Below are 26,124 nucleotides of genomic sequence, written 5' to 3'. Positions count from 1 at the left end.
AAAACCTATTCTGTGGATACACTTGGATCATTTTTAAATGCTGATTGATACATACTGGTAGGAAAGAATAAAACATTAATAATGAAAGTTTTGCAGCCTAATCAACTAGGGTCTATTCCTAACTCCACCAGTTACTAGCAGTGTGACCTCAGGGTGCTCATCATTCCTAAACCTTATTTTTCTTGTGTGTGAAATGGACACAGTGATGTTCCTGTTTCCTAGGGCTGCTGTCAATGATTACAAACATGGTGCTAAAACAACAGGGAGTAACTCTCTTACAGTTCTGGAGCTGAGAAGTTGTACGTTGATTCTCTGGGGAGGTGAGGGGAACCAAGATGTTGGCAGGCAGGCGCTTCCTACAGAGGAGCTAGGAGAGAATATTCTTGCCTCTTCAATTTCTGAGGGTTGACAACACTTTGTGGTTCTGTCCCTCCGATCTCTGCCACATCTTCACAACTCTATCTCCCTGTACTCTTTTCTTTTTTTTTTTTTTTTTTCTTTACAGGCAGAGTGGACAGTGAGAGAGAGAGAGACAGAGAGAAAGGTCTTCCTTTGCCGTTGGTTCACCCTCCAGTGGCCGCTGCAGCCAGCGCGCTGCAGCCGGCGCACCACGCCGATCCGAAGGCAGGAGCCAGGCGCTTATCCTGGTCTCCCATGGGGTGCAGGGCCCAAGCACTTGGGCCATCCTCCACTGCACTCCCTGGCCACATCAGAGAGTTGGCCTGGAAGAGGGGCAACCGGGACGGAATCCGGCACCCCGACCGGGACTAGAACCCGGTGTGCCAGCGCCTCAAGGCGGAGGATTAGCCTATTGAGCAGCAGCGCCGGCCTTCCCTTTACTCATATCAGGGCACATGTGATTGGATTTAGGGCACATACAGATAATCCAGGGTACTACCCCCCAACAGAGAGCCTTACTTTAATCATATTTGCAAAGGATACCTTTTCCCTCTAAGGCAATGTTTACAGGTTCCAGGGGTTCAACCTGGTATCTTTGAGTGGGTATTATTCAACCTACAACACTAACTATACCCAGCTCAAGGGGAGGAAGGAGCACTAAAAGTGATACTATACACAGAGCAGTCACTGAAATAATGTATACAAATGTTACATATGTTATACCAAGTTACTGTTTTGGATCATACAGTCCACACAGTAAGGGCCTCATTACACTTAGAAAAATATTAACCTCTAAATATTATCAGTAATCAAGAATCTTGAGTAGTTACTTGATTCAAAACTGTTCTTGCTATAGAACCAATGTGTTGTGGCCATGAAACCAGATAAATGGGAAAGGCATGATTTTTTGTGCAAATTAAAGATGGATACCGTATGCTTTTCACCACACAGGCCTCCAATATCTAAACAGTATTTAAAAGAAAAAAAGAATTTCCTTTTCTTTTTTCAGATGTGGAAGACTGGACATGTGCTAAGATATGATTACCTATTCAAAAACACCATCTTTGAAACTCTTCCCTTAAGAAATGGCCAAAGTGCTCTTCAGAGTTTGCACATTAAAAATGTCTTACAGAGTCAGAAATATTATTGCTCGGTGGAAGCATGATAAAGAGAAGGCTGTGCAATAAACTATGTCGTGCCTAAGCCTCCTGCTATTTTTTACACCATGGTTAATACTCATGCAAATTGACTAGGGTTCCAGTGCCTGCTAGTCAGAGCTCTGGGAATATTGTCCCCCCTCCAATCCCCTCCCCCATGCCCCCACCCCAGTACCTCCTCCACTGAGCCCTGCCATTAATCACCACTTGCCTGTCTCGAGATCTCCCACGGCTTGGTCACGGCTCCAAGGTCACAGGCTGTCATTAACATTGATCTGAAAAACAGAGCCAAACAAAATAGCCTGAATAATCTTTTGTTGGATTCCGAAACAGACATGTCCTAAATACATAAATAAATAAAACAGAAAGGAGGCTAGCTTACATCTTCTTTCCCTCAACAAGGAATAGCACTGTTCATAGTTTTACGTTCGGCATCCCCGTCCTGTGGCCCCACTGCGTAGCAAGACAAAGCTCTCACATATCCTCTGGTGGCCTTTTGTTTTGTCTGCAGCATTACAAGGACAGCAAAGTGCTACTTTTTTCTATATCTGAGCTAAGCAAATGCTCTTTAACTCATTCTGGACAATGTTGGCTTTAGTTTTTTAAGTATAAGCAAGGGAATCGGTGTATAATGTATACAGATGGCTGATGCATCTATTTACCAACTTCTCACTGATTGATGGGAGTGGGAGAACACCCTTACCAAAGAGGTAAGGCACATAAGGAGCTCCTTCATTTTCATCCGTGCCCTACGGTGAGGATTTACGTGTGAGGGCCACTTCGTTTTCATCGGTTTACTACCTGGCTCCAGCCATGTTTTATAAGCACCATGAAGAAGAAACATACTCAGCTACAGCTTTCATTAATTTGAGCCCATAAGAAAGTGCAGGAATGATGTGAATCAGATTTCTGAGGGGCAGATGTAACTAGAATTCAAACTAGACGGTGGAAATGTGGGGGACAATTGAAATCTCAGTTAGCTCTGGGCCTTATCATTTAATGTGGTTGTGGGGAGGGGGGAATAAGGCCCACTCTTTGTCCCAAATCTGCTTTCTCTGTGCTAAAACCAGCAGTATGTGATGACAGGTCATGCAGCACGGGAACTGGGAAACCACATCTTGTCTAACAGCTCTTGAAGGAAAGCTGTGTGGTGTTGATGGTCCGAAAGCCGTCCCCATGTCAGGTGTTAACATTTCAGACCCTGCTGGATCCGAATCCTGGGAAACATGTCTGCTGCCCAGATGGCAGCGCACGCCTCGGTGGCAGGCGGACTGTCACTTTCCCAGAGAATAAGGCAGGCGGCCACAGATAACAATAGGTCATTCAAGGCACCGCCAGGCAGCACCAGTATTAGCACTCGTCTCAGCTCAAGAAGCTTTTAGGAAGCATCTAATTCCAAACATGCAAAGAGTCATATCAGTCTTTACTTCAGCTTTTATCTCTGTAACAAGGGCTTCTACAGTGCTCACCATGCCGCTGCTACTAAGTGCTTTACCAATTAACTAATGGCTAGCTACCTACTAAATGAATGCCTATCAAAGCCCTCCGTGGTGGGTGCTTCTATTTCACAGTTAAGTAAACAGAAGTGTGGAGAGAGGTTTTTTTTTTTTTTTTTTTTTTGTTTGTTTGTTTGTTTTTGACAGGCAGAGTTAGACAGTGAGAGAGAGAGACAGAGAGAAATGTCTTCCTTTGCTATTGGTTCACCCTCCAATGGCCGCCATGGCCGGCACACTGCCCCAATCCGAAGCCAGGAGCCAGGTACTTCTCCTGGTCTCCCATGGGGTGCAGGGCCCAAGCACTTGGGCCATCCTCCACTGCCTTCCTGGGCCACAGCAGAGAGCTGGCCTGGAAGAGGGGCAACCGGGACAGAACCGGCGCACCAACCGGGACTAGAACCCAGAGTGTGGGCGCCGCAGGCGGAGGATTAGCCTAGTGAGCCGTGACACCAGCCGAGAGAGTTATTTTCCACAACGAAGTAAGAAATCAGGATTCTGTACATGTTACAAAGCTACTGAATCCCTTTTGGCCATAGTCTATGTTCCTTGTCTTGGGTTCTGCTGGTGACTGAGGGCACAAGACTGCAGGTAATGTATTGAACATGGCAATATTTCTTCCAGACAGAAAAAAATGTGTGTGTAGTTACCTACTTGTATTATAACTTGGATAATTATTTGAGCTTTGTTTGATGATTTGAAGCTTCTCAAATTCATATTGCCATTAGTCAATCAACAAGTATATTGAGTATTGTTTAGGTGCTCAAATGATGATAATTCTAATAGCTAGCATTTATTGAGCAGCCACTGCAGGTTGACTGACATAGTCTCCTTGAGGAATACTATCATTATCTCCATTTCACAGGTCAAAAAGGAAGGCTCAAAAGGTTACATAACTTGCCCAAGATTATATGGCTAGGAAGTGTCAAAGCTGGGATGGGAGCCCATGGTCTTAAAGAGGAATTTCTCCTTTCAATGAACACTGTACGTGGAGCAGAAGGAAAAGACTGGGAGGGAGGATGGGTGGAGTGGCTGAAATCTTTATCCAGTGGGCACCAGTGAGTCAGCTGAGGCTGGGCACACAGGAGGGAAGTGAGAAAGTTGAGTGGTGGATGTGAAGGTGGTTTGACAGTGGAGAGAGTGAAAGGATGAATCCTTGGAAGCAGACATCGATATGAGCCTAAGACAAAGAGGACAGGGAGAGTGCAAAGGCAGGGACAAGGATGGAAGATCACAAAGGAGGAACTGAAGGAGATAAATGAACTGTTTTATCTTATTTTGTAGATCAAGGCTCTGAAGGAGTAAGAGGTCTTTTCTACAGTAAGAGAGCAGGGAGGGAGTTTCTACCAACTGTTTTAGTCTTCAGACCCCATTATTCTACTCCAATTTACCCTGAAGTTGTGCCAATCTGTTTAGTGCGATTGAATGAACAGTCTGGAATAAGGACTGCACGAGCATTTCTGTCCTAAGGAGGGGAAGGGAGCAGTGTGTATTCAGCATCTCTGATGCTTACGGCAGTCCAGTTTTAACACACCTCTCCTCTGTGTGCCAAAATTATTTCAATCGTAATCTTGGGATAATTGTTATCTCCTTGATTTGTTCTTTAGTCTGTTTTTTAAAAATAGCAATTTAAAGGAAATGAATTTCAATTTTAAGGATATATTCAAATTCAGTAAAGAATTTCATGTGTGAACTGAAATTTGCATTTCCCCCAAAATACTATTACTCCCTGCAGTTTGCATTCTGTTTCACTGTTTTAAATTTTAAACACAAATAAAATGCACAAATGGTCACATAAAATAACAAAATGGAAGGAGTTCAAGTTATATTTTTTCATCTTTACCATCACTATGCTCTCATTGCTTATTCTGAAAAATACCATTTAAAAGCAGGGTTATGGAATTCTGCAAGATTGGAGGCACAGAACTACCCCTGGAACAAATCTGAAAGATTCTGAACAGCAACATACTCTTGAAAATGTGCAGCCAGGTCCACCTGTGTGAAGGGCCAGGTGGGCATTCTTGCAGCTAATGCATGTTGCAATGCATGTACATGAGAGGATAAATAATAAACGTGCTAATATGAACCTTTCATATCAATTATTTTGATTGTGAGTTGCAGCCTCAGCAATTGTTTAGAATTTACAACCAAAAACTTTTGGCGGGGTCAGGGGGCTGGGCAACTCATCACCGACTTTGCTCAAGCTTGCCGACATGGCGATGATAAAAACCAAACTGGTTTTCAGTTGCTTTTATCACTATCTTCAAATTCTCTACAAATAGTGTTTTCAGAGCCCCGCCCAGAGTGCACTATGGTGAGGGTCTGACCATGAAATGGGGAAGGAGGAAGGAGCAGCTAGAACACCTCTATTTTATAGTATGTGCTTCCAAAGCATTTATTCCTACCAAATGAGGTTCCCTATGAAAAAAGTTCAAATATCTCTGCGGGAAAACCTCCAGGTGGAGATGCGGACAGAGTCCTGGCATTTCAGTGGTGGAGCTCAGAAGAGAAGGCAGGCCCAAGAAACGAGTTGGGAGTCATTTGAGGAGAGGAGTGGAAAACATGAGGATGTTACACTTAGAGTTACACTCAGGGGTGGTGGGGAGGAAGAGTGGCTAGAGAAGGACAAAGGAACGGAAGAGTCAGAAATGAAGCAGGAAATCCAGAAGAAAATGGATTTGCAGAATCCGGGGCTGGAGAGAGAGTTCAAGGGAAGGCCAACTTCATGAAGGCCTATAAAGTGACCAAGGAAGCTGAAGAGAACAAACACGGTAGGATTTGATACATCGGAGGTGACTGGTGACTCCAAAAGGCACAGAAATCACATTTCACAGACAATTCCTCAAGAGAGGAATGACTGAACACTATATGTCCATAGTTTAGATGAAGTCTATGTTATGATGAAAGATGATGCGGTGTTGACGTAGGCAGGTGGCTAGTTGTCACTCCCCCTCTTCACGGAGGAACGACACAGGACCCTGCGCTGTTCTTTCGTCTGCTCGGCCCTTCCCGGGTTTGCTGCTGGTTCTTCCCGGGTTGGCTACCGTCCCTTCCACCTCCGTGGAAGGGTGGTTCCCCTTGGCCACTTTCCCCACTTCCGCGGGGGAGCGGCACACCGCCGGCCGGCTCTCTCGGGGGCTGCACAGGTGTTCCTTCAGATAGATGTTCCTGGTGCATGTTGTCTCTCTCCTCCTTTATAGTCCTCTTCCACCAATCCCAACTCTGCTACCCACACGCCGAGTATGCTGCTCTCCTCCAATCAGGAGCAGGTCCTGCTGTTTGTTGGTTGAACTGGAGGCAGCTGTGTAGAAGCTGTTTCCTCCTCTCCCAGCGCCATATTGTGGGAGAGCAGATGCATAGAATAAGTCTTAATTCCAGTAACAGTCTAGTCCGAGTTGCTCCCCACAGCTAGTAAGCAGAGAGCCGCTGAGGGGCTGCCAGTACCCAAGCCATGTGCAGTGTGCACTGCTCAGATCTCACCCCCTTCCATGCTGATCCAACGTGGCTGCCGATCTGCACACCCACTCCCTGTCTGGCACCTGAGCCTCTGTAGAATGCAGTGTTTCTGCAGATGCATCCAAAGCAGGCAGTCACCTCCGCACCTCCCCACCCTTCCTCCATGTTTGGAGCCTGCCTGCTCCTCTCTTCAGTTTCTCCTATAGTATCTAATGCACCATTGTGGTCTACAGTTGCCATTCAGTGCCATGGAGCAGAAGAACCTGTTATGTCTAAGGCATGATTTTTTGATTGCAGAGGCAGAAGCATGTTTTTAGGTGTAGAATGGTTATAATTGGGGAAAAAGTGATTTTGAAAATGGAAGCCTATGGGTCATAATTGTCAATAGCAAGGTTAGGGGAGGCGAGGAAAGGAGAGGGAATGGAATTAGGACCCAAGTGGAGGTGGCAATCTTAAAAAGAGGGAGGAACCCTCTCTTTCTCTTTCTTTCTCTCTCTCTGGAAGATTTAAGCATGTAATGCAGAGAACTGTTAAGTAGAGAGGAGAGCAAGAGAGGGACATCTGGGGAGAGGACCTGAGGAAAGTGTGAAGGGAGGTGAGCTGCAGAGGGAAGAGGCGGGCAGAGCCCTGTGCTACTAAGCAGGTGCAGAGATTTTATATCTCAGTAATGTGGGAGGGGGAGCTCTAATGGGGACCGTGCTTGGCTGATTCTAGTGGTTGTATGATTGTGGAGCAGATGCTGTGCACCCTAAGCATGGCCTCCCAAGCTTCTCCAGTAAAACTTGGCAGTGTCAGACAGGAACAAGACAGCAGAAGTTCTGGGGTGAGTGAGGTCCAGAGAGTGGAAGGATGGGGCATGAATGGAAGAGAAATGGAGCCCCATCATGCAGAGTGGTTGCAATAGAGTGGTAAAAATGCGCCACATAAAGACATTGATTTGCTACTGTCCTTTCTAAACAACTGTGCGGAACTCCCATTCAAAGTCTAGAACTAATTCCTTACCTCCACTGCCACAATTGTTCAGGTTGGTTCCTATTCACAACCCTACTGTGGCTCAAGGAAAGTAGAAGTTCACTCTGCATTTTGCTTGGTGCTGTGCAACTCTGGTTTCTAAGGTTCAAAACGCCCTAACTTTCCCAACTCTCCTCCTAACTTTCCCAACTCTCCTTTTGAGGAAAATGAAATTACGGCTTGCGTGGGGCCAGCATTGTGGCAGAGAGGGTTAAGCAGCCACCTGCGACGCTGGCATCCCATTTAGGCATTTAGGCTGCTCCACTTCCCATCTAGCTCCCTGCTAATTTGACTGGGAAAGCAGTGGAGGATGGCCCAAATGCCTGGGCCCCTGCTCCCAAATGGGAGACCTGGAAGAAGCTTCAGGCTCCTGGCTTTGGTCTGGCCCAGCCCTGGTGGTTGCAGCCATTTGTGGAGTGAACCAGCAGATGGAAGATCTCTCTCTGTAACTCTACCTTTCAAATAAAAAAAAATTAATTAAAAAAAAGAAGAAACCATGACTTGCTAAAATGGATCTAATTTGAACACCATTTTCTAAATTGAAGGCAGATTTATGGAGAGGAGGCCAAAAATATAATAAACTATAAGATGAAAAAATGTGTCTATCTTTTCTTCAATTAATTAATCTGTTTTCAGTGTAATATTCATCACTTTAAAAATCACTTGCATGCTCTCAGCACTGTCGGAAAAGCACAGGTGAATGTGCAAATAGTGAAGAAACACAGAAACAAGAGCTTTTTCTTACCGAAATATATCACGGTGGTTTTTGATGTTCCAATCATATTCTCCTCTACTGACAAGTTCAAAGAATTCAGTTCTCCTCCTGCAGGAAAATTGAATGAAGAAAGAAAGAAAAAAAAAACCTGGAATGAAATTTCTCAGTCTGTGGAGTGACATAAACACATTTATGGGGAAAATATAAGACCACCTGAACCACATAACTTAATATTTGAAATCGTGAGGCTAAAGCACTATCAAAATAAATCACTTTTTTAAAAATGTTGAGGCTTCAAGAAAAAGCCACAATCATTTCTGAATGTATTTACAACAGAGGCGATTATAGAGCCATAAAACAGAAAACAATGTGGCGCTGCACTTAGGATTATGTGCTGTGAAGCCCTTGTGACACTCACTGAAGGTCAGAAGAGGGAAGCAAGGACAAATACAATGCAGAGCAATTCTGGAATGTTCTTTTATTATTCAACATAGAATTGAGCTGCATGATGATCCAAGATAAGATAAACTCCCTGCTAGTAAATTTAAGATAAGTGTTTTATTTTTTCCAGATTAGAAAATGAATATTTTACTATGTGAGCCCTTAAGCAAATAGCCTATAGAGGGGCCATCGCTGTGGCATAGCAGGTAAAGCCGGCGCCTCCAGTGCCGGCATCCCATATGTGTGCCTGTTCGAGTCCCGGCTGCTCCACTTCCAATCCAGCTCTCTGCTATGGCCTGGGAAAGCAGTGGAGGATGGCACAAGTCCTTGGGCCTCTGCACCCAGGTGGGAGACCTGGAAGAAGCTCCTGGCTCCTGGCTTCAGAATGTCCCAGCTCCGGCTGTTGTTGCCATCTGGGGAGTGAACCAGTGGATGGAAGACCTCTCTATCTCCCTCTGCCTCTGCCTCTTTGTAACTCTGCCTTTCAAATAAATAAATAAATAAATCTTAAAAAAATTAGGCTATGGAGTCCCAAAAGTAAATGTGCCTAAACACTGGCTACCTCCTTGCTGTGCAATTTGAGGAAGCTACTTAAATCCTCTAAGCCTCAATTTCCTAATCCTTAACATGGGAATTTTACTTGCTCACTCACATGGTTACTGTGAGGATTAAATGAGATAACAAATGCAAAGTATCTGGCACAGTGTCTGAACATTGTAAGTGCTGCTGCAGACACACACACACACACACATACTCACTCACTCATGAATATACATTTGGAGATGTAAGGATATGGAAAAGACAAGAAAGGAATACTTCAAGGTTTGAAAATAAAGATTCATTCTTATTTTTCTGAACTTTTAAAAGAAACTAGCTATGTGACTTTTTCTAGAGAGAAAGGAACAAAAGAGGACACCACCATTTTGATTTAAGAGTCATTCCTCAAGTTTTCACTTTCTTGGCACTTCATAATGAGAAAATATTTAAAGGATCATGACACACATTTCCCTAAGTGCATCCCAGAAAATGCTAGTCTTAAGAGGTGCTCCATGTAAAAGAATTCCCTGGCCAAGTAGGTTTGAGAAATGCTGTCCCTTGAAGACACTATCCATATTAATCTTTTCAAGGCTCTGATAAAGACTGAGGTATAAAAGCCTGTTGCACCTTAATTACAGAATTCCATTTAGTACTTATGCAGGAAGGAACACACTTTGGCAAATACCACCGCGACATATCACTAGTGGGGGATATCAGAGTAAGATCTTAGGAAGTCTGGGGGACAAAGGATATATAGTTGATAACAACTAGTTCTGCTGTGCCTGGCCCAGGGACCCATCACTAACTGACCAACTCTACAAGGAGTCCTCAAACATTTGTGGAAAATGCTTATTTTGATAAAAATTATATGTAGATTTCAAAATAATTTTTGCACCAAATAAACTTATCTCTTAATTCCATTTTCCATGAACTTTTTGAAGTCCATGCGTAGGAATTTCTTGTTAATTGGTCAGACTGACTTCTCAATTTACCTGAAAGGGGGCAGGTCAGGGAAACAAATTCTTATTGGAGACACCAAGACAGATCCTGGATCTATTCCTTCATGTGGATACATGTCAAGGCCATACTATAGTACGTGACAATCTCCAAGACGACCCTACAGCAACGGTGGAGATGGCATAACACAGTTACATGGAAGGACCCAGCAGGCCCCTGCCCCTTTGAGTGGGCCAGTGCATGTTTATCCTTCTTGTATAACTTTACCACCTCCTTCATTTGGTCCTCTGCCTTCTTCATGACCAGAATCATGCCTTTTTCACATCACTGACTGTGACTGGAGCAGGAAGGGAGACAGTATAGTGGGAAGTGCCCAGGTACTGAGCTGGGTTGAAAGCTAACTGCCACTTACTTGCTGTGTGGTCCTGGGCAAGTGACCCCACATTACTGAGGCTCTGTTTCCAATTTGCGGTAAGAACCTGAGATAAAGTGTGCTATGTGTTTGGAACTGATAGATACTCAATATCTGAGAGCCAAATTAGCTAAGGCTAAGATGTAAATAATATTATAATAACATTATTACTGCCAACAGTAATATCAATTGGACTACATGGAGAATGAGGAGTTTACTCAGTCTTTCAATCTTCCCCTTTTACTGAATACAAATCAGTTTTATTTTTATTATTTTTTTTAATGGAACAGTAAGTTGAGTACAAAAAATATTTATTGAACATATACTCTTTGCCAAGCCTTTACTAGGCATTATAGACAGAAGAAATGGGTGCTAGCTTTAAATGTCTCTAAAGTTAGCCAGGGCAACCAATAAATAAATAGGTAATTCTCCCTTCTAATTTAGTTCAAATGATAATAATGACCCTGGGTCTAGAGGGAGGTGAGGAGCACTCACATGGGCACAAAATATAAGTGGGTGACAACTCAGTAATGAAAACAAAGAACAGTTTAATGTAAATGTTATTGGCTCTGATGAGGCTAATATTTACTGAGTCCTTCCTAGTCCTTCCGAGATTCTGCCCATGCATCTGACTTTAGTAGGTTACTTAATCTCACTGGGCTTCAGCTTTTTTTTTTCTTAGTGAAAGAAAATTAGTAATGGGATTTACCTTGTAAATTTGGTGGGAGGATTAAATAAAAAGATTTATGGAGAACACATAGCAGAATCCTGGCAAAGGTAGGTGCTCAAGTAAGGATTAGTTTTTCTTATTAAGCTCTAAAGGGTTGAATACCTAGCCCAAGTTCTCACAGTCTGTGAGCTGGCAGGGGTGGATACAAACACTACCTGTTAGAGGAACAACTGCTTCTTGCAGCTCAGATATGTCCATATGTCTTGGGAGCACAGAGGAATACACACCCTCATCTTGGAGGATCATGGAAAACCATGGAAGAGCTTCAGTTAGCATCCTTGGCTGAATGGACAATTCGACCCTATGAGTTGTTCCAAAAACTCACTAGAATGCTAGTTCCGTGAGGACAGGGGCCTGGTCCAATTTTGTTCACTCCCACAACCCCAAGTGCCAACAATGCTTGGCATGTAGTAGGAGCTCAATTAGAATCTGTAGAATTCATCAGTTAATGAAAACGATTATCTCAGAAAACTATTCAAATTTAAAAATAACTCTTCAATCACTGGTTTTACCTAAATTCTAATTGTTCTAGGGACTTCACAATTGCCATGGAGACTAGATTCCAATTTGAACCAAGTGGACAACTTAACAAGTCACAGGAAATAACAGTATAATTTCCACCTGGCATCTGTCAATATACAAGATATAAAATCTTTGATACAAGTAGAGCCATGTTCCCTAGGTGGCTAACTCACTAGCAAAAACAGATAATTTTTCAAGAGCCAATTTCTAAAAATCACAACTGAATGACGAGAATAAGTTCTCCAGTGACAGAAGTTTTAATAGCTAGAGCTGCTGGTATAAAAGTTATAAAGTGAACTCACAATCAGTTATAGATTTTACATCTCATTAACAAAGCTAAATTCTGTCACATCAGGAAGGAAGGGGCTATTCATTATCTCTAGGAGATGGTGACTCAAAGAGGGATAGGAGGAATTTTTAATAGGGTATTAAAAAATGTAGTATGCCCATTGCTGGCTATTTCCTGATAGGTTCTATTTACTGATAGTCTCAAGGTTTGGCTGTGAGCTTAGGAAATAATAAACATATTCCTACTCACCATAATTTTACCAAGAGACCCCTATTTTCTGGTAGAACCATCTCCTTCACATACCTGGTAGTACATTTGGTCACATAAATAGCCAGACAGAGGCTTTAGAGTATACTTAAATTTTTAAGTTTCTGATAAAAGTCCTTCTTGAAATATCAGGATAAGATTAATCATTTTCATAAGGCTACAAAAAGGATTATAAAGTGATGATCTGCAAGGATCATGTAAAACTTTATTATGCATATTCAATATATTTAAAAGGTATAAAAATTAAATGACATAGAGCATCCATTTACCACCAAGCCTAGAAATGAAGCTCCACCATTTCTGCTGATGCCTTGTCACCTCTGTACACTTGGTTGGCCTCCATCCTGCCCACCATGTGATGAACACCTTATGACTTTTGTATAAATCATATCCTTTTATTTTTACTGGATAAATTTATATAGTATTGTTCTGCATGTCTTAAAACATTATATAAATAATACATCATCATGATGTATATACCCTTTGGCAACTTGCTTTTTTCATTCAATATTTGTGAAATTCATCTGTGTTAATGCACATAATTCAAGGCCATTTCTTCTCTCTGATGTACGGTGTTTAATGTATTATCATACCAGTATGTACTCACCTACTTCCTGATGATGAAATTTAGGTTACTTCAATTTTTTTTTGCTATTGTATTCAATATTGCTATGAACTACCTTATACATGTCTCTTTGTAAATCTGTGTGAATATGTTCTCCCTCCCTCCCTCCCTCCCTCTGGGTCATAGAACTATTTCTTTTTCTGGGACCGGCACTGTGATATAGTAGGTTAAGCCTTCACCTGTGGCACCGGCATCCCATATGGGCACTGGTTGAGTCTCAGCTGCTCTTCTTCTGATCCAGATCTCTGCTGATGGCCTTAGAAAGCAGCAGAAGATGCCTAAGTACTTGGACACCTGCACCCAGAAGAGGCTCCTGGCTCCTGGCTTCAGATCGGCCTAGCTCTGGCCATTGTGGCCATTTGGGGAGTGAACCAGCGGATGGAATACTTCTGTCTCTCTGTCTCCCTCTCTCTGTCTCTCAAATAAATCTTTTTTACAAAAGAAGTATTTATTTTCTATGTTTGAGCTTTCATTGTAGCTATAGACTGTTAGAGGTATATAGAACTTTTGAGAAAAACAGGCTATAATTATCTCATTTTATGGATGAGGAAACTCAAGGTGAAGGGAGGGAGGTGAAGTCCTCCACCTAGGATCCCAGGGATGTTAGGGACAGACCCAGGTAGATTCTAAGTCTGCAGGTTCCCAGTTCTGGCTCTTGAGATAATCTTCACAAACTGTGTACAGCATAAAGCTCTGGAGCCCAGTACTCTTTTCTGTTGTCAGTACAAGCTGCTGTACCAAGGGCAGGACCAGTGCCAAGTCAGACACCAGACAGAGGTCTTCTCATCCTTCCAAAGAAGAGCTGCAGGTGGCGCAGGCTAGGCTGACAGTGCATGGCTCCAGGCAGCGTGTTTCTGACCGCACCCTGATAGTCACTACAAAGCAACAATATGAAATTCATTGTGCTTTCGGGAAACAAGTTTGCCCATACACCTGCTCCATTCATTTTAGGATCTATACGTGTGTATAGATTGTATGCGAAATGGTTAGAAATGGAAGCATTTTTAGAGATGCATGATTGTTAAAATGAATATTTGAACATCCACAAAATTATACAATACCCCCTGGATCCAGACTCCTTTGTTACAAAGAACTATATCATTAACTTCTGAAGCAGATCATTGGAACCTTGCTTTTCAAGGACAATGGCAAGTACCTTGCTAGTGAAAAGTAACTTACTGGAAAATCTCATTTATAATCAGATATGTTTTTATTAGACTTTTACCCTGCTCTCTGACATATGTTCCACTCAGAAAAATAGCAGTCTTTAAAAAAGCATCATTTGAACAGAACTGCAAAAATTACCCTCAAAAATAATTCCAAAGATTGGTTACCAGTCAGCCATCACCACATTGAAAATCTTTCTGGTTTATCATTTATCTGCAAGGCATCTTTTATTCGTAAAATGAAAAATAATCATTCCTGTGTAGACTTTAATCAGGGATATTGTTTGTAAATTTATATATCTCTACATGTATATATGTACACATATTCTTTATCTATCTATTCATCTAAATGCTTTGAATCTACTAAAAGTCCATGAATATTAGGAAGGTTTTACTGTTGAAGTGGCAAATCATCATTGTGACTCATCTGCGATTGCAACTGCAGAGTTGCCAGACAGGGGTTGCCGGGAGTGTGTGTGTGGATGGGGTGGGTGGGTGCAGGCAAGGAGGATGTTTGTTCTTTCAGTTCATTCAGCCGGCAAATCGCACATTGACAGTGAACTGCTAAATGCAGAGTCTGGAGAGATGTCTGCACTTTTGGCATAGAAGCAGTAGGGAGGATCAGAAAATTAACATGTCAATGTTAACTCCAATAATTATAACTAAAGCAAAGTCATATGTTTAACCTGGAAGTGCATTTTCTTCCTGCTTTAGATTAGCACTTGTAACACAAAGGCCAGATAAGATTCTCAGTGAAATGACCTTATTGATGCTGGTCTAATTGCTGACGGCACAATTGAAATGGGCAACATGCAGGAAATGGAAAAACTAGAATTGCTCTAAAGGTTGAAAATGGCAGAAGATGAGATTACCCAGGCCCTACCAGTCAATTCCATCAAACTATCGTCACCAGGCAGAAGAAGTTATTTAAGCTGTTGCTGGGTGGAGCGTGCTGCACTCACTCTGTGTAATCGCTCTGCCCACCCCAGCACTCTGCATACCCTGTCGTCTCTCTTCCCCACTGGGATCCAAGTCCCTGAGGGTAACAACTGCACATGATATACCTGTACATTCCCAGCACCTAGCACAGTCCCTGGCATAAAGAAGGCATGAGTAAGTGCCAGCTGCATGGGCATCTTTGTTTTGTATTCAGTTGTGGTATCATGTGAGTGTGGATATGGGGATGGTTACATATGAAAGTCCTTTGATGTATGTCATGGAAACCAAAAGATTTCTTCCATCAACCTCCCACAAGGCCTGTTATTCTAACATTATGATTGTTTCAATAGGTTATCTCATCAAGCTCTGGCAATATGTACGAATATTTGGAGAGAGAATTGGATTATGCTGCATCAGTCATCAACATCTTACTATGCACCAATTTATGCTCTTCCTTTCCTATACTAAGTGCATGCAGGAAACTGTGGAAGCTAAAAACACTGAACATAGTGGGCTCACAATCAACATTTGTTAAATGATAAATGAGTGAATATTTCTGGCTACATAGCAGTTAGGAACATTTGTTGTGCTCCTACCGTATTTTAAGTAAATTGTCTAATTATTAATAGAATTTTAAAAAGGATGATCAAACAATTATTCTGAGTAATCTAAAAATAGTACATTGTGCTGTCATCATCAGATGCTTTTGAGAAATGCTATTTTCTGCAATTCTTTGGAAAGACAAAGACAAAGAAAGCATCAGATTGGGTCCATAATTACTGATGGATGTTCACAGGGCACAAAGAGAAGTGGCAAATTTACAATTTGAAGATTAATCTGATTAATTTAGAAAGCCAATCTGAGAAGCACAAAACACCAAATGGATTTATAAAATCTGAATCATGGATAATTCTCTGCTTAGACAGTGGTATGAGGCAATGTGGCATGGAGACCTGATCAGAAGCAACTTGATGACCTTGAGAAAACTTCTCATCTACTCTAAGCCCAACCACCCTTATCTATAAAAAGGACTAAAAGAATCTACCTTTCATGTGGGTATGAAAATCTAATATCAAAAAGTTAATTTTGAGAACCCATTATGTCAGGCAGTATGTCAAGTTCTGGGACTTGAAGGGTGATCTAAAGAGTAAGATGTCTGCATTCATTTAGCTTCCATTCTGATGGGGATGCAGGAGATATTGTAAGGTTTGGGCATGGGGCAGGTGCCTGCTAGATGTGATCGTGGTACATAATCACAACAAGTTGGGGATGAATGCTAAACTATTTATTGCTAACTAATGGCAACAACGTCCCTGACTGTATTAAATTTAAAAATTGCCAATCTCTGATGCCCCAGTCTAGTTTAACTGCAATCAAGCCATCTCTAATTGCACTCAGTCCCACCAAAGAGTTCCCTGAGCAACTCTGTCCTGGTGCCTTCACACCCACCTTGCATTCCTCATGGTGGGGGCCTGGCACTAGTTTAATTGCTGATGTCTAAGTGTGTTTGGAACTAGCATCAGGCCTGGGCATACTCAAGGTACTGCTCTCTAACACTCATATGTTCTTGGGGTTGGCCTCAGTTTCTTCTTCAGTACTCTTAAACTAACAGTTACATCATTACAGAAAAAATGGCAAGGTAGTTAAAAACATTTAGGAGTCCAGATTCTTGGCTACTATTCAACATTGTGAGTAATTTACTGAATCTCTCAAAACCTTAGTTTCTTCATGCATATTATGAATTTAATAATTGTACCTGCTTTAATGGCACTGTATTCAGTATGAGACGATATGTATATATGGCTTCTAAGTAAGCCTCTGGAAGTATTAGTTATTATTTCCATTATTAATCATAGAAGTCACCTGGGTCATCTTTGTTGATTGACACACAAATAGCAGAGGAAATTTGTGATATATCTTTTAGGTTCTAACGTTTGTGATTTTAGATCTGTCTCTCTGCCCACCACAGCATGTGCCATCTTTTATGGTGCATATTTTATTAAATTTTCCAGCTGAATGATTCCTTTTTTATAAGGTATTTTAACTTCATAGAACTCTTTCACATAGATTATCTCTGTGGCCTGCCTCAAGTGCCTAGCAGACTGGCATGGGTGACAGTCCTATCCCCATGGTTCCGACAAGGAAACCAAGGCAAAGAGAGATTGAGTTAGTTTCTCAAAATTACTTCAATGGTTATTTAGACAGTATATCTAAGTCTTGCTTGAGATGGAGAAGTTACTACTTAATTATAAAAGCCTTATTTACTGTAGGGACTCAGAAATAGGCACAGAGAATCAATTTCAGATAATCTCTAAGTAGTAACTAGAAAATATTTTCAGAGAGTTGGAAAACTAGGCTGAACAACTAACCCCTAGACTTAGGTTGTGAAACCATAAATTCACACCAGGGAGTTGGATTTGGTTTTTAGTCTTAACAATTCTACTTTCATGGGTAATCTGTGTCATAGAATCTCAAGGACACCCAAAGCAGTCAGAAAATAAAGTTACAAATTTTTGTGGTTGTTTGCAAAGCATTTCCATATTTCCATGAATCTTACATTTTTCCCTTTGGCAGGAAAATAGTGAGCTTCCTTTTTGGTTTCTTCAACTGTATCATCACTTTTGATTGGAGTAGTCAGGGCAGAAGAACCAACGAAAATCTGGACTTTGAGAAACTGACTGTATGGGGTTGCCTCCCATCCTCTCTGCCTGCTCACATGTTTTCAACTGCTGCTGCTACACCAGCACCTGAACTCTTGCCTCAGCTGCTCTGTGCATCACTTACTTTCTACCATGGTCTGTTATAACTGAGTGTGGGACAGGGGGCAGTTGTAGGAACCCTTAGCCCTTGGATAAGCTGGAATTGCATGGGAATTAACACCCCATAGAGTGACCACTGAGAAGGATGGAGGCTACTGGACAATTCTGAGGTGCAGCATCTGAGACTTCTCAGATGTTGCCTACAAGATCAAGCATAGCTCACCACGGTGGTGATCAACAGGAAGTGTGTCCTTACTGTGACTTCCCTCCTTCCCTGTTTCACTGTCCCTTCCTTGCCTCCCACTTTCATTCTTGGTATGATTTCCAAAGCTAAACTACCTGCAAGCAAGCCCTTGTCTTCAGCTCCACTTGGTTTTGATATAAACCTGGGAAGATCAATCCAAGAATTGTCACATAATGTCGCTCCCCCATTCGCGGAGGAACGACACAGGACTCTGCGCTGTTCTTTCGTCTGCTCGGCTCTTCCCGGTTAGCTGCTGGTCCTTCCCGGGTTGGCTGCTGACCCCTCCACCTCCGTGGAGGGGCGGCTCCCCCTGCCACATTCCCCGCTTCCGCGGAGAAGCGGCACACCGCCGGCCGGCTCTCTCTGGGGCTGCTCAGGTGTTCCTTCAGATGTTCCCCTTAGATGTTCCTGGTGCATGTTGTCTCTCTCCTCCTTTATAGTCCTCTTCCACCAATCCCAACTCTGCTACCCACACGCCGAGCACACTGCTCTCCTCCAATCAGGAGCAGGATCAGCTCCTGCAGCTTATCAAACTGATAAGGCAGCTGCGTAGAGGTTGTTTGGTCTGTTTCTCTCAGCGCCATATTGTGGGAGAGCAGATGCATAGAATAAGTCTTAATTCCAGTAACTTAGTCTAGTCTCAGTTGCTCCCCACAACATAAAATATCCCAAATTCAAATGACAACTATTTCTTGATTCCTTCAGTAGATATGGAATATGGTGATTAAAGGAAAAAATCTTGAAACAGGAGGTGTGGCTTACAGTTTTGCCAAAACTAATCAATTATATGACTCAGGCTGCATGGTTTAACCTTTTGGACCTTGCCTAATCATCGGCAAAACAAAGGAGATGAATTAGACAACATCACTGTAAGATCCCTTCCAGCTCCACAACTGCTCATTTAAGGAATAAAATCATCTGGACAGTAGCTACTTTCCCCCTCATTAACCCTAGACATTGTTTTGGCTAAAAATAAGGCAATACTTTAATGCAACTTTAGACAGGCAAGTGAATCAGACCCCTGAAGGTGTAGATTAGAGAATGAGCAGCTATTCAGAAGTTCAAAGACAAGAACATTGACAAAAAAAGAACAAGTCAGCTTCTTTGGGAGTCAGCAAACATTAGCAAGGGCTGCAGCATTAAGATAAGGCCAGAGTAATGAGAAAACGAGTTGCAACCAACTTTCTTGACTGCATTCCATAGCTAACAGTGCTTGATAAATGGACTTTGAGTATTGAGGTTTCCCTCTCTCTCTCTCTTTAAAAGTTATTTGAAAAACTTTTTTGGCTTGGGAAAATATTTCTAATTTGAAAAAAAAAATACAAAATTCTGCAAGTGTCAGGGGAAGGAAATAAAAACACAAAAAGCATAAGGCTTTCCACAAATCCCAACTCAAGGAGCATCAATCCAGAAAAAGATGGAAGATCATGATAATGAAGGCAACAGGAGGACCACAGAACAGGCAAAACAAATAAGTTGTAAAACAAATGAGATTATAGATAAGAGCACTTATACGACATTAAAGACATAGGAGACATTTATAAGATATATAAGAGTACTTTAAAAATTTCATAGAAAATGGAATTAAAAGATAATTTTGGTGCAAAAAAACTCATGCAAAGTTTTTCTTAATATGTGTTTTCCATGAACTTGTTGAAGCACCTTGTATAATGTAGGCATAGTTTCCATTTTACTTGTGAAGAAAACATGGTCAGAGAGGTAAATAATTTGTCTGATGTCACACTGCATAGTTTTATGTAGTTAATTCTTATTTATTTAAGATTCAGAGAAACAGAATCAGAGAGAGAGAGAGAGAGAGAGAGAGAGAGACAGGGAGGGATGAAGGGGGAAGAGGGAGGGAGAAATGAAGGGCGAAGGGAGAGAAAGAGAGATAGAGAGAGAGAGAGAGAAACAGAATGCTCTCATCTGCTTCACTCTCTAAATGCCTGCAATGACTGGGGCTGGGTTGGGCCTGGGCCGGGGCCAGAATCGGGAGTGCAGTCCAGGTCTCCTAATTACTTAAGCCTCCAAAGGTGTACATTAGTAGGAAACTTGAATTGGGAGTGAAGCTGAGACTCAAACTCAGGCATTGCATCATGGGATGCAGGTATCTCAACTGGCAGCTTAACCACTAGGTCAAAAATCTGGCCTGATTTTTTTATTTAAATATACTTTAAAATTAATTAACATTTATATTTGTAATACCTGTATACAGTTAAGAAATCAAACAGCACTAAAAGTCATATAATTAAATACAGCAGTGTTTTCCGTTTTGCGGCCTTTTGTCCTCCGATTGCGTTTCCCATTGCTTTCATCTGACTTTTCATTTTGGTTGTCATGTTTTTAACTTTTCAGAACACTTCCTTCTTCACAGTCGCTCCTACTCTCAGTTTTAAAGCCTCTGGTTCTTGTTGCATGTGTGCAACATCTTAGCTCTGTGAGGATATTAACACCAACATTTTGCTTTTGTTTTCTTCTGCTGCATGTTTTCTCTGAATTTTATTATTTTCCTGTTTGATTTGTCTTTCATATAGGGGGCTTAAAAAACGTTCTGCTGTATGTGGATGTCTATTTGTGGGTAGTAATAAGGCAATGAAGGATTAAGTGAGAGGTGTGTACGTGTGTGTGTGTGTGTGTGTGTGTGTGTGTGTGAAGGGGTAGAATTACTAGATAAAATATAGAAAACCTAGGTAGATTTGAGTTTCTGATAAAAATTGTTTTTATTATATTCCTAAACAAATTCATAGGATCTCTCTAGACACCAAATAACTCTGCATTGTTTAAAAAATTTAAACTCAATTAGGCCTTCTATATGACTTGCTAGGTCCCCCAGCTCTGGGTGTATGGCTTATAGACTCCCAGCTTCTAGATGAGTGGGCTATGAGGTTTCAGTTCATTTCACTGAATCCCCTCTTCTGAGTTCTGCTTCTCATTCCCACCCTGTACTTCTCCTCAGTCCAGAGTTCTTAATTTAATTTCTCTGGAAAACAATTCTCTGGCCTTCTCCAGGAGCAGAGAAAGCAGCTGCACGACTATTCTGGTAGAGGACTTTGTGGACTTTGAAAGTCCTGTAAACTGACTTTCTGGCAATCTCCTTGTCCTAGGCTTTGAGTATCACGCCCACTTTTCATGCAAGGTTCTGTAGGGCACACTGCCTTGCTTCTCAGTGCTGTTCCCCTCTGTGGTCCCGTTTCCCATTCCTGGAGCAACTACCATGGATGAGTCTGCCTTCCATTTTACACAACTGAAATAACATTTCTTGTCATTTGTTTTCTGCCCTGGATCTCCTTGCAGATTTGCGCCCTTTTTTCTTTAAATTCATTTAGCATCATCTCAGTGGAATTTTAAAAGGGAGAGACAGACATCTGAACTCAAACCACCAGGTTTAACTATAATGCCAGCCTGAGATTTAAATCCAAGCCACTATAACTCCAACACCTTTACCATTTCATATATACCACTTCATATCTCCACTATGCCACTTCATATCTCAATTAGTAGAACAGAACAATAAATACCTATTGCATAGACTGATAATTTCTTTTTGTTTTACTTCAATCTCTATCCTTGTTTTCTACTTCACTAAAAGAACCCCTAGTTTTTAACTGGGTACATGACTAACCATAATAAAAACTTCCTTTCCCAACTTTCCTTCAAGCTAGGTATGGCCAGGTGACTAAATTCAGACTAGTGAAATGTAACTGAAGTGTCATGTGGCAGCTTCCAGAAAAGTCTTAGAAGACAGGCTGCATTGTCTTTTTCTCTGTTCTCTTTGTCCCCTTTTTTTTTTTCTTTCCTGTGTACATTATGAACTACTACCTTGGACTAAGAGGTGAAAACTGTATGTAGAAGGTGGCAGCCTAGAAAGAGAGAAGGACTTGAGTCCCAGGTGACTTCATATTGCTAAGTTCAGTTGCTCATTTCCAAACTAGTTTTATGTAAAAGAGAAGTAAGATACTGTTACTTTGGGTTTTCTATCCTTTAAAATTGAACCTAATTCTAGCTGATGCAATGACAAACTACAGTGATATTTTAAAGGAGTCATCCAGACTTAGAAAAAGTTGTAGAAGATATGAACTTAAAGGATGTTCAGTTCAACCAGATGGGAAGTGGAGGGACAGGATTCCGTGTAGGAATGACAATAGGATTGAGGCACAAGGGAGACTACACAAGGTGTTTCAAAGGGTAATGTATAGACCAGTTTAGCTAAATTAGATAATCACGGAGGAGAGAAGTAGGTCATAAGAATTGTACAAACGAGGACTCAGATGCTTGGTCCCTTGCCACCAACATGGGATATGGGGATGAAACTCCAGGCTCGTGGCTTCAGCCTGGCCTACCTCTGGTCCTTGTGGCCATTTGGGGAGTGAACCAGCAGATGAAAAATCTATCTCGGTCTCTCTCTGTCTCTCTCTCTCTGTAACTTTATTTCTAACGAATAAAAGAATTAAAAAAAAAAGAATTGTAGAAGTTGGGTACAAATGTTTAGAGGGTCTTGAAAGTCAAATCATATTTAGAGCTCTCTCTGAAAGCAAGGAATAAACTGAGGTTTTTGAGATGAGACTTGGGGATATAGGTTGTCAGAATGAAGATGTTTGAGGCTCTCACTGCGGGTAATAATCTATATGGAAATAATACAGAAGTGAGGCAGGGAAGAAAATCTGTGTGGAGGAAGGACAATATGGATTTGAGAATTCAAACTTGGGAGAAAAGAAATATACAAAGAATCTAGAAAAAAAGAGATAAGGGCAGCTGGATGCTGGGGAAGCAAAGAGAGCAGGAATGGAGACGCCAACAAACCTTCAGGTTCCTCAAAGAAGCTAGGAGAAATCAGAAATGAGTATAGACATTGAATTTGGGAAGAAAGAAGTCTCTGGTGACCTCAGAATGTATAATTTTGATAGAATATACTGGTGGAATCTACTCATCAAAATGTAAATGTGTGTTAGGAAATCAGAGGTATTCATTCCTATTTGTTAAAAAAGGAAGACAATGAAAAGTTAAATTTAGGAGCAATTGAAGATCTCCATAGGGTCAATTGAAATTGTCTTCTAAGGCAGGAAGTGTTTGGTCTTTAAATAGGAGAGAGCTATGCACATCAGAGGAGGGAGAGACTTCCAGGCTGCCAAAAGAGGTGATCCCTGATGGAACTGGGCCCACTGAAATGAGAGGTATGGAATTCCTAGCTCAGGGAGAGGCCTGAATTTTGGGGTCAAAGGAGACAGCTCTTCTAAGAAGGAGGGAGGAGAAGCAAAGAATGAAGACTTGGCCTTCTAGTCAATCTTCCATCAGCAAGTATTTTTCATTATCATCATCATCATAGATCTGACTAGAAATGGTAGTCTGAAATACCAACCTTAGCCAATATCTAAAGATATAGAGTCAAGAGTTCAAAAAAAGGCTTATAAAATAGAAGGAAGATATAAATCTCTTTATAAAGATACAAATAAGATATAGCCCTGATTCCCTTAGCTTATATACACTGCTTTAATGAGCTTCATTTAGATAAGAGGAAAACAGCAGCAAACAGTTTAGTTCATTTATGCATTGATAACAATGCTAGAGTAACAGGCATTCCCCAATATGGACCCAAAATTAATCACAGTATAGAACTTTAAATACCCATTTGTCAAATAGATCTAATGCCAATACCTACTCAAAGTACAGCGTGAGATCTGTTGCCAATATTGACTGCTTCAGAAGCTGCATAAGGTCACTATATTCCTTTGAGGACAGATTCGCAAATATGTTGTGACCCTGTAATGAGAAAGTGATGGTAACAAAAGACAACATTCAATCTGTGGTTGTTGATTCCATGTTTTTCCTATATTGAAAAAAGGTCTAGAAATAGGGTACATTATCTTTTTTCAAAAAAGGCCTAATGACATTTTGTACAAACACAAACAGAATCTCTGACAAGCACAGCAAAGCCGGAAAGTGCATCATTTTTGAGGAAGTCTAGTGAAAGACACTTTATTATGTGTTAGTCTCAAAGGGAAAACTCTAAAATATTTGAATTTGTCTTACTTTGGACATGTTTGCGCCATCAGCTCCACCTGACTGCCTATTTCCTATGGGATTAATTTAATGGAGAAGTTGGCAAACTGTTTGGGAATCTTTCTGATCCTAAAATAAACAGTAGCTTCATGAGTAAAGGTTTACGTTGCACATAGGAAACATTTCCTAAGGCAACAAGTGACTCCTTAAGGAGGAAAAAAAAAAACCATTAGATCAGTGGTTGTCAACTGGGAGTCTTTTTGGCAATGGGAGCCTCAGGTGATGTCTACAGACGTTTTTGAGGGTCATGACTGAGTGGATGTTCCTGGCATTCAGTGGCAGTTGCTGAACGTCCTTCAATACATCAGAGACTTAGGCCCTACATGGTTAATACTGCTGGAGTTGAGAAATTCCACATAAAACTGTTAAAACATACTTTGAATAAGTGTGTAGCAGAGTAAATTCAACACATTGAATAACTACTGAGTAGCTAGAATATATGATATTGTTCTTGGCACAGTGGAACTCCAAAGATGACTTTTACCTAAGGAAAGTTGCAATTAAGGGCTGGCATTTTGGTGCAGTGGGTAAAGGTGCCACCTGCATTGCCAGCATCCCATAAAGGCACCAAACTTTGTGTCCTGGCTGCTCCACTTCCAATACAGCTCACAGCTAATGGCCTGGGAAGCAGTGGAAGATGGCCCAAGTGCTTGGGCCCCTGCACCCACACAGAAGACCCAGAAGAAGCTCCTGGCTCTTGGCTCCTGGCTTCAGCAGCCATTTTAAGAGAGAACCAGCAGATGGAAGACCTCTCTCTCTCTCTCTCTCTCTCTTTCTGTGATACTCTGCCTTTCAAGTAAATAAATACATTTTAAAAAGAGAGAAGAAAAGTTGCACTTGCATCTTTATCTCCATACCTTTGAAAAGCTCTCCTCCTTTCATCCAAATCTGTTTTAGCTACACAAGGCATTGGCAGCTCCACAGTTTGTTTTTACTAACTTCGCTTTTACTAAGCGACCAATAATTCACTTAGTTTGTCCTGAAAGTTGGATCTTTTAATTTCTCGGGTTTTCTCTTCTTTTTAAAAACTATTTATTTAGGTGGAGAGAGAAACAGACCTAAAGCTCCCACCCACTAGTTCACTCCCCCAAAATCCAGGCTGACGCCAAAGTCAGGAATTGAGAATGTGGTCAAGGTTTCCCATGTGTATGTCAGGGACCTAATTCCATGAGCCATCGGCACTGTCTACCAGGGACTGCATTCAGAGGAAGCTTCAGTAGGCTTCAGTCAGGGCCTGGAGGCAGAAATCAAACCCACACAGTAATGTGGGACACAGCATGCTCACTGATAGGCTAAATGCCCACTTCCCATTCCTCAGGTTTTCCTAGCATGAAATTGGAACTCATAAGCAGCTGGCCCGGGAACTGGACCAGTTTTAAACCTACTGTTGAGAACCCAAAGATAGTGGAGAAATAAAGGGCAGAATTACTGCCTATGAATAGTCTCCAATTAGGTAAATTAATTCTTTGAGGGAATCAGAATTTCAATTAGTAAATTATATCTCACCTGGTGCCAGATGATGATCTTCTCTCCTGAGTTAATTTATCTCATTGGATGAACCCACCACTTCTTAAATACTAGACTATGCATATTGGTTCCAAGTGGAGCCAGGTCTAACGTTAACTATAATTTTTAAATGAACTTCCCTGGAGCCTTCAGCCATCAAGAGGAAGATGGATAACTAAAGAAATGCAGCACCATAATTCTGCCCAGGATCTTCCGCCTGACTCCTGCCCCATGGATCAATCACATTCCAGGACTTGGGGAAAAGTGGTTGGAAACTGTGGAAAAGTAGTCACCCGGATGCAGCCACACACTCAGCAACTCTGAGTCAGAGGTTAAACTTTAGGAGCTGATTGACGTTGAGACAGGGAGTAACGTGGTCTGAATTTGAGGATCCTGATTAGTTGTGAGGGCCTCATTTTACTACTTTTAAAGGGTATATGGT

General features: G+C 41.6%; 1 protein-coding gene across 1 annotated transcript in view; it reads right to left on the bottom strand.

The window, feature by feature from the left end:
* The window catches only part of PDE11A (phosphodiesterase 11A), a 451,047-nt gene that overhangs the window by 60,806 nt on the left and 364,117 nt on the right, over window positions 1-26,124 (bottom strand). Inside the window, exons 15-17 of the mRNA XM_051849397.3 lie at window positions 23,776-23,876; window positions 8,262-8,339; window positions 1,768-1,831 (exon numbers count right to left, since the gene is read on the bottom strand). Of these exons, the coding sequence (XP_051705357.2) occupies window positions 1,768-1,831; window positions 8,262-8,339; window positions 23,776-23,876 (243 nt within the window). The remainder of the gene's footprint in view (window positions 1-1,767; window positions 1,832-8,261; window positions 8,340-23,775; window positions 23,877-26,124) is intronic.

This window comes from Oryctolagus cuniculus, chromosome 3 (assembly GCF_051225735.1).
Source record: "Oryctolagus cuniculus isolate XC-2025 breed Fujian yellow rabbit chromosome 3, ASM5122573v1, whole genome shotgun sequence".
Classification (NCBI taxonomy): domain Eukaryota; kingdom Metazoa; phylum Chordata; class Mammalia; order Lagomorpha; family Leporidae; genus Oryctolagus; species Oryctolagus cuniculus.
This window is presented reverse-complemented; position numbering and strand designations above follow the sequence as displayed.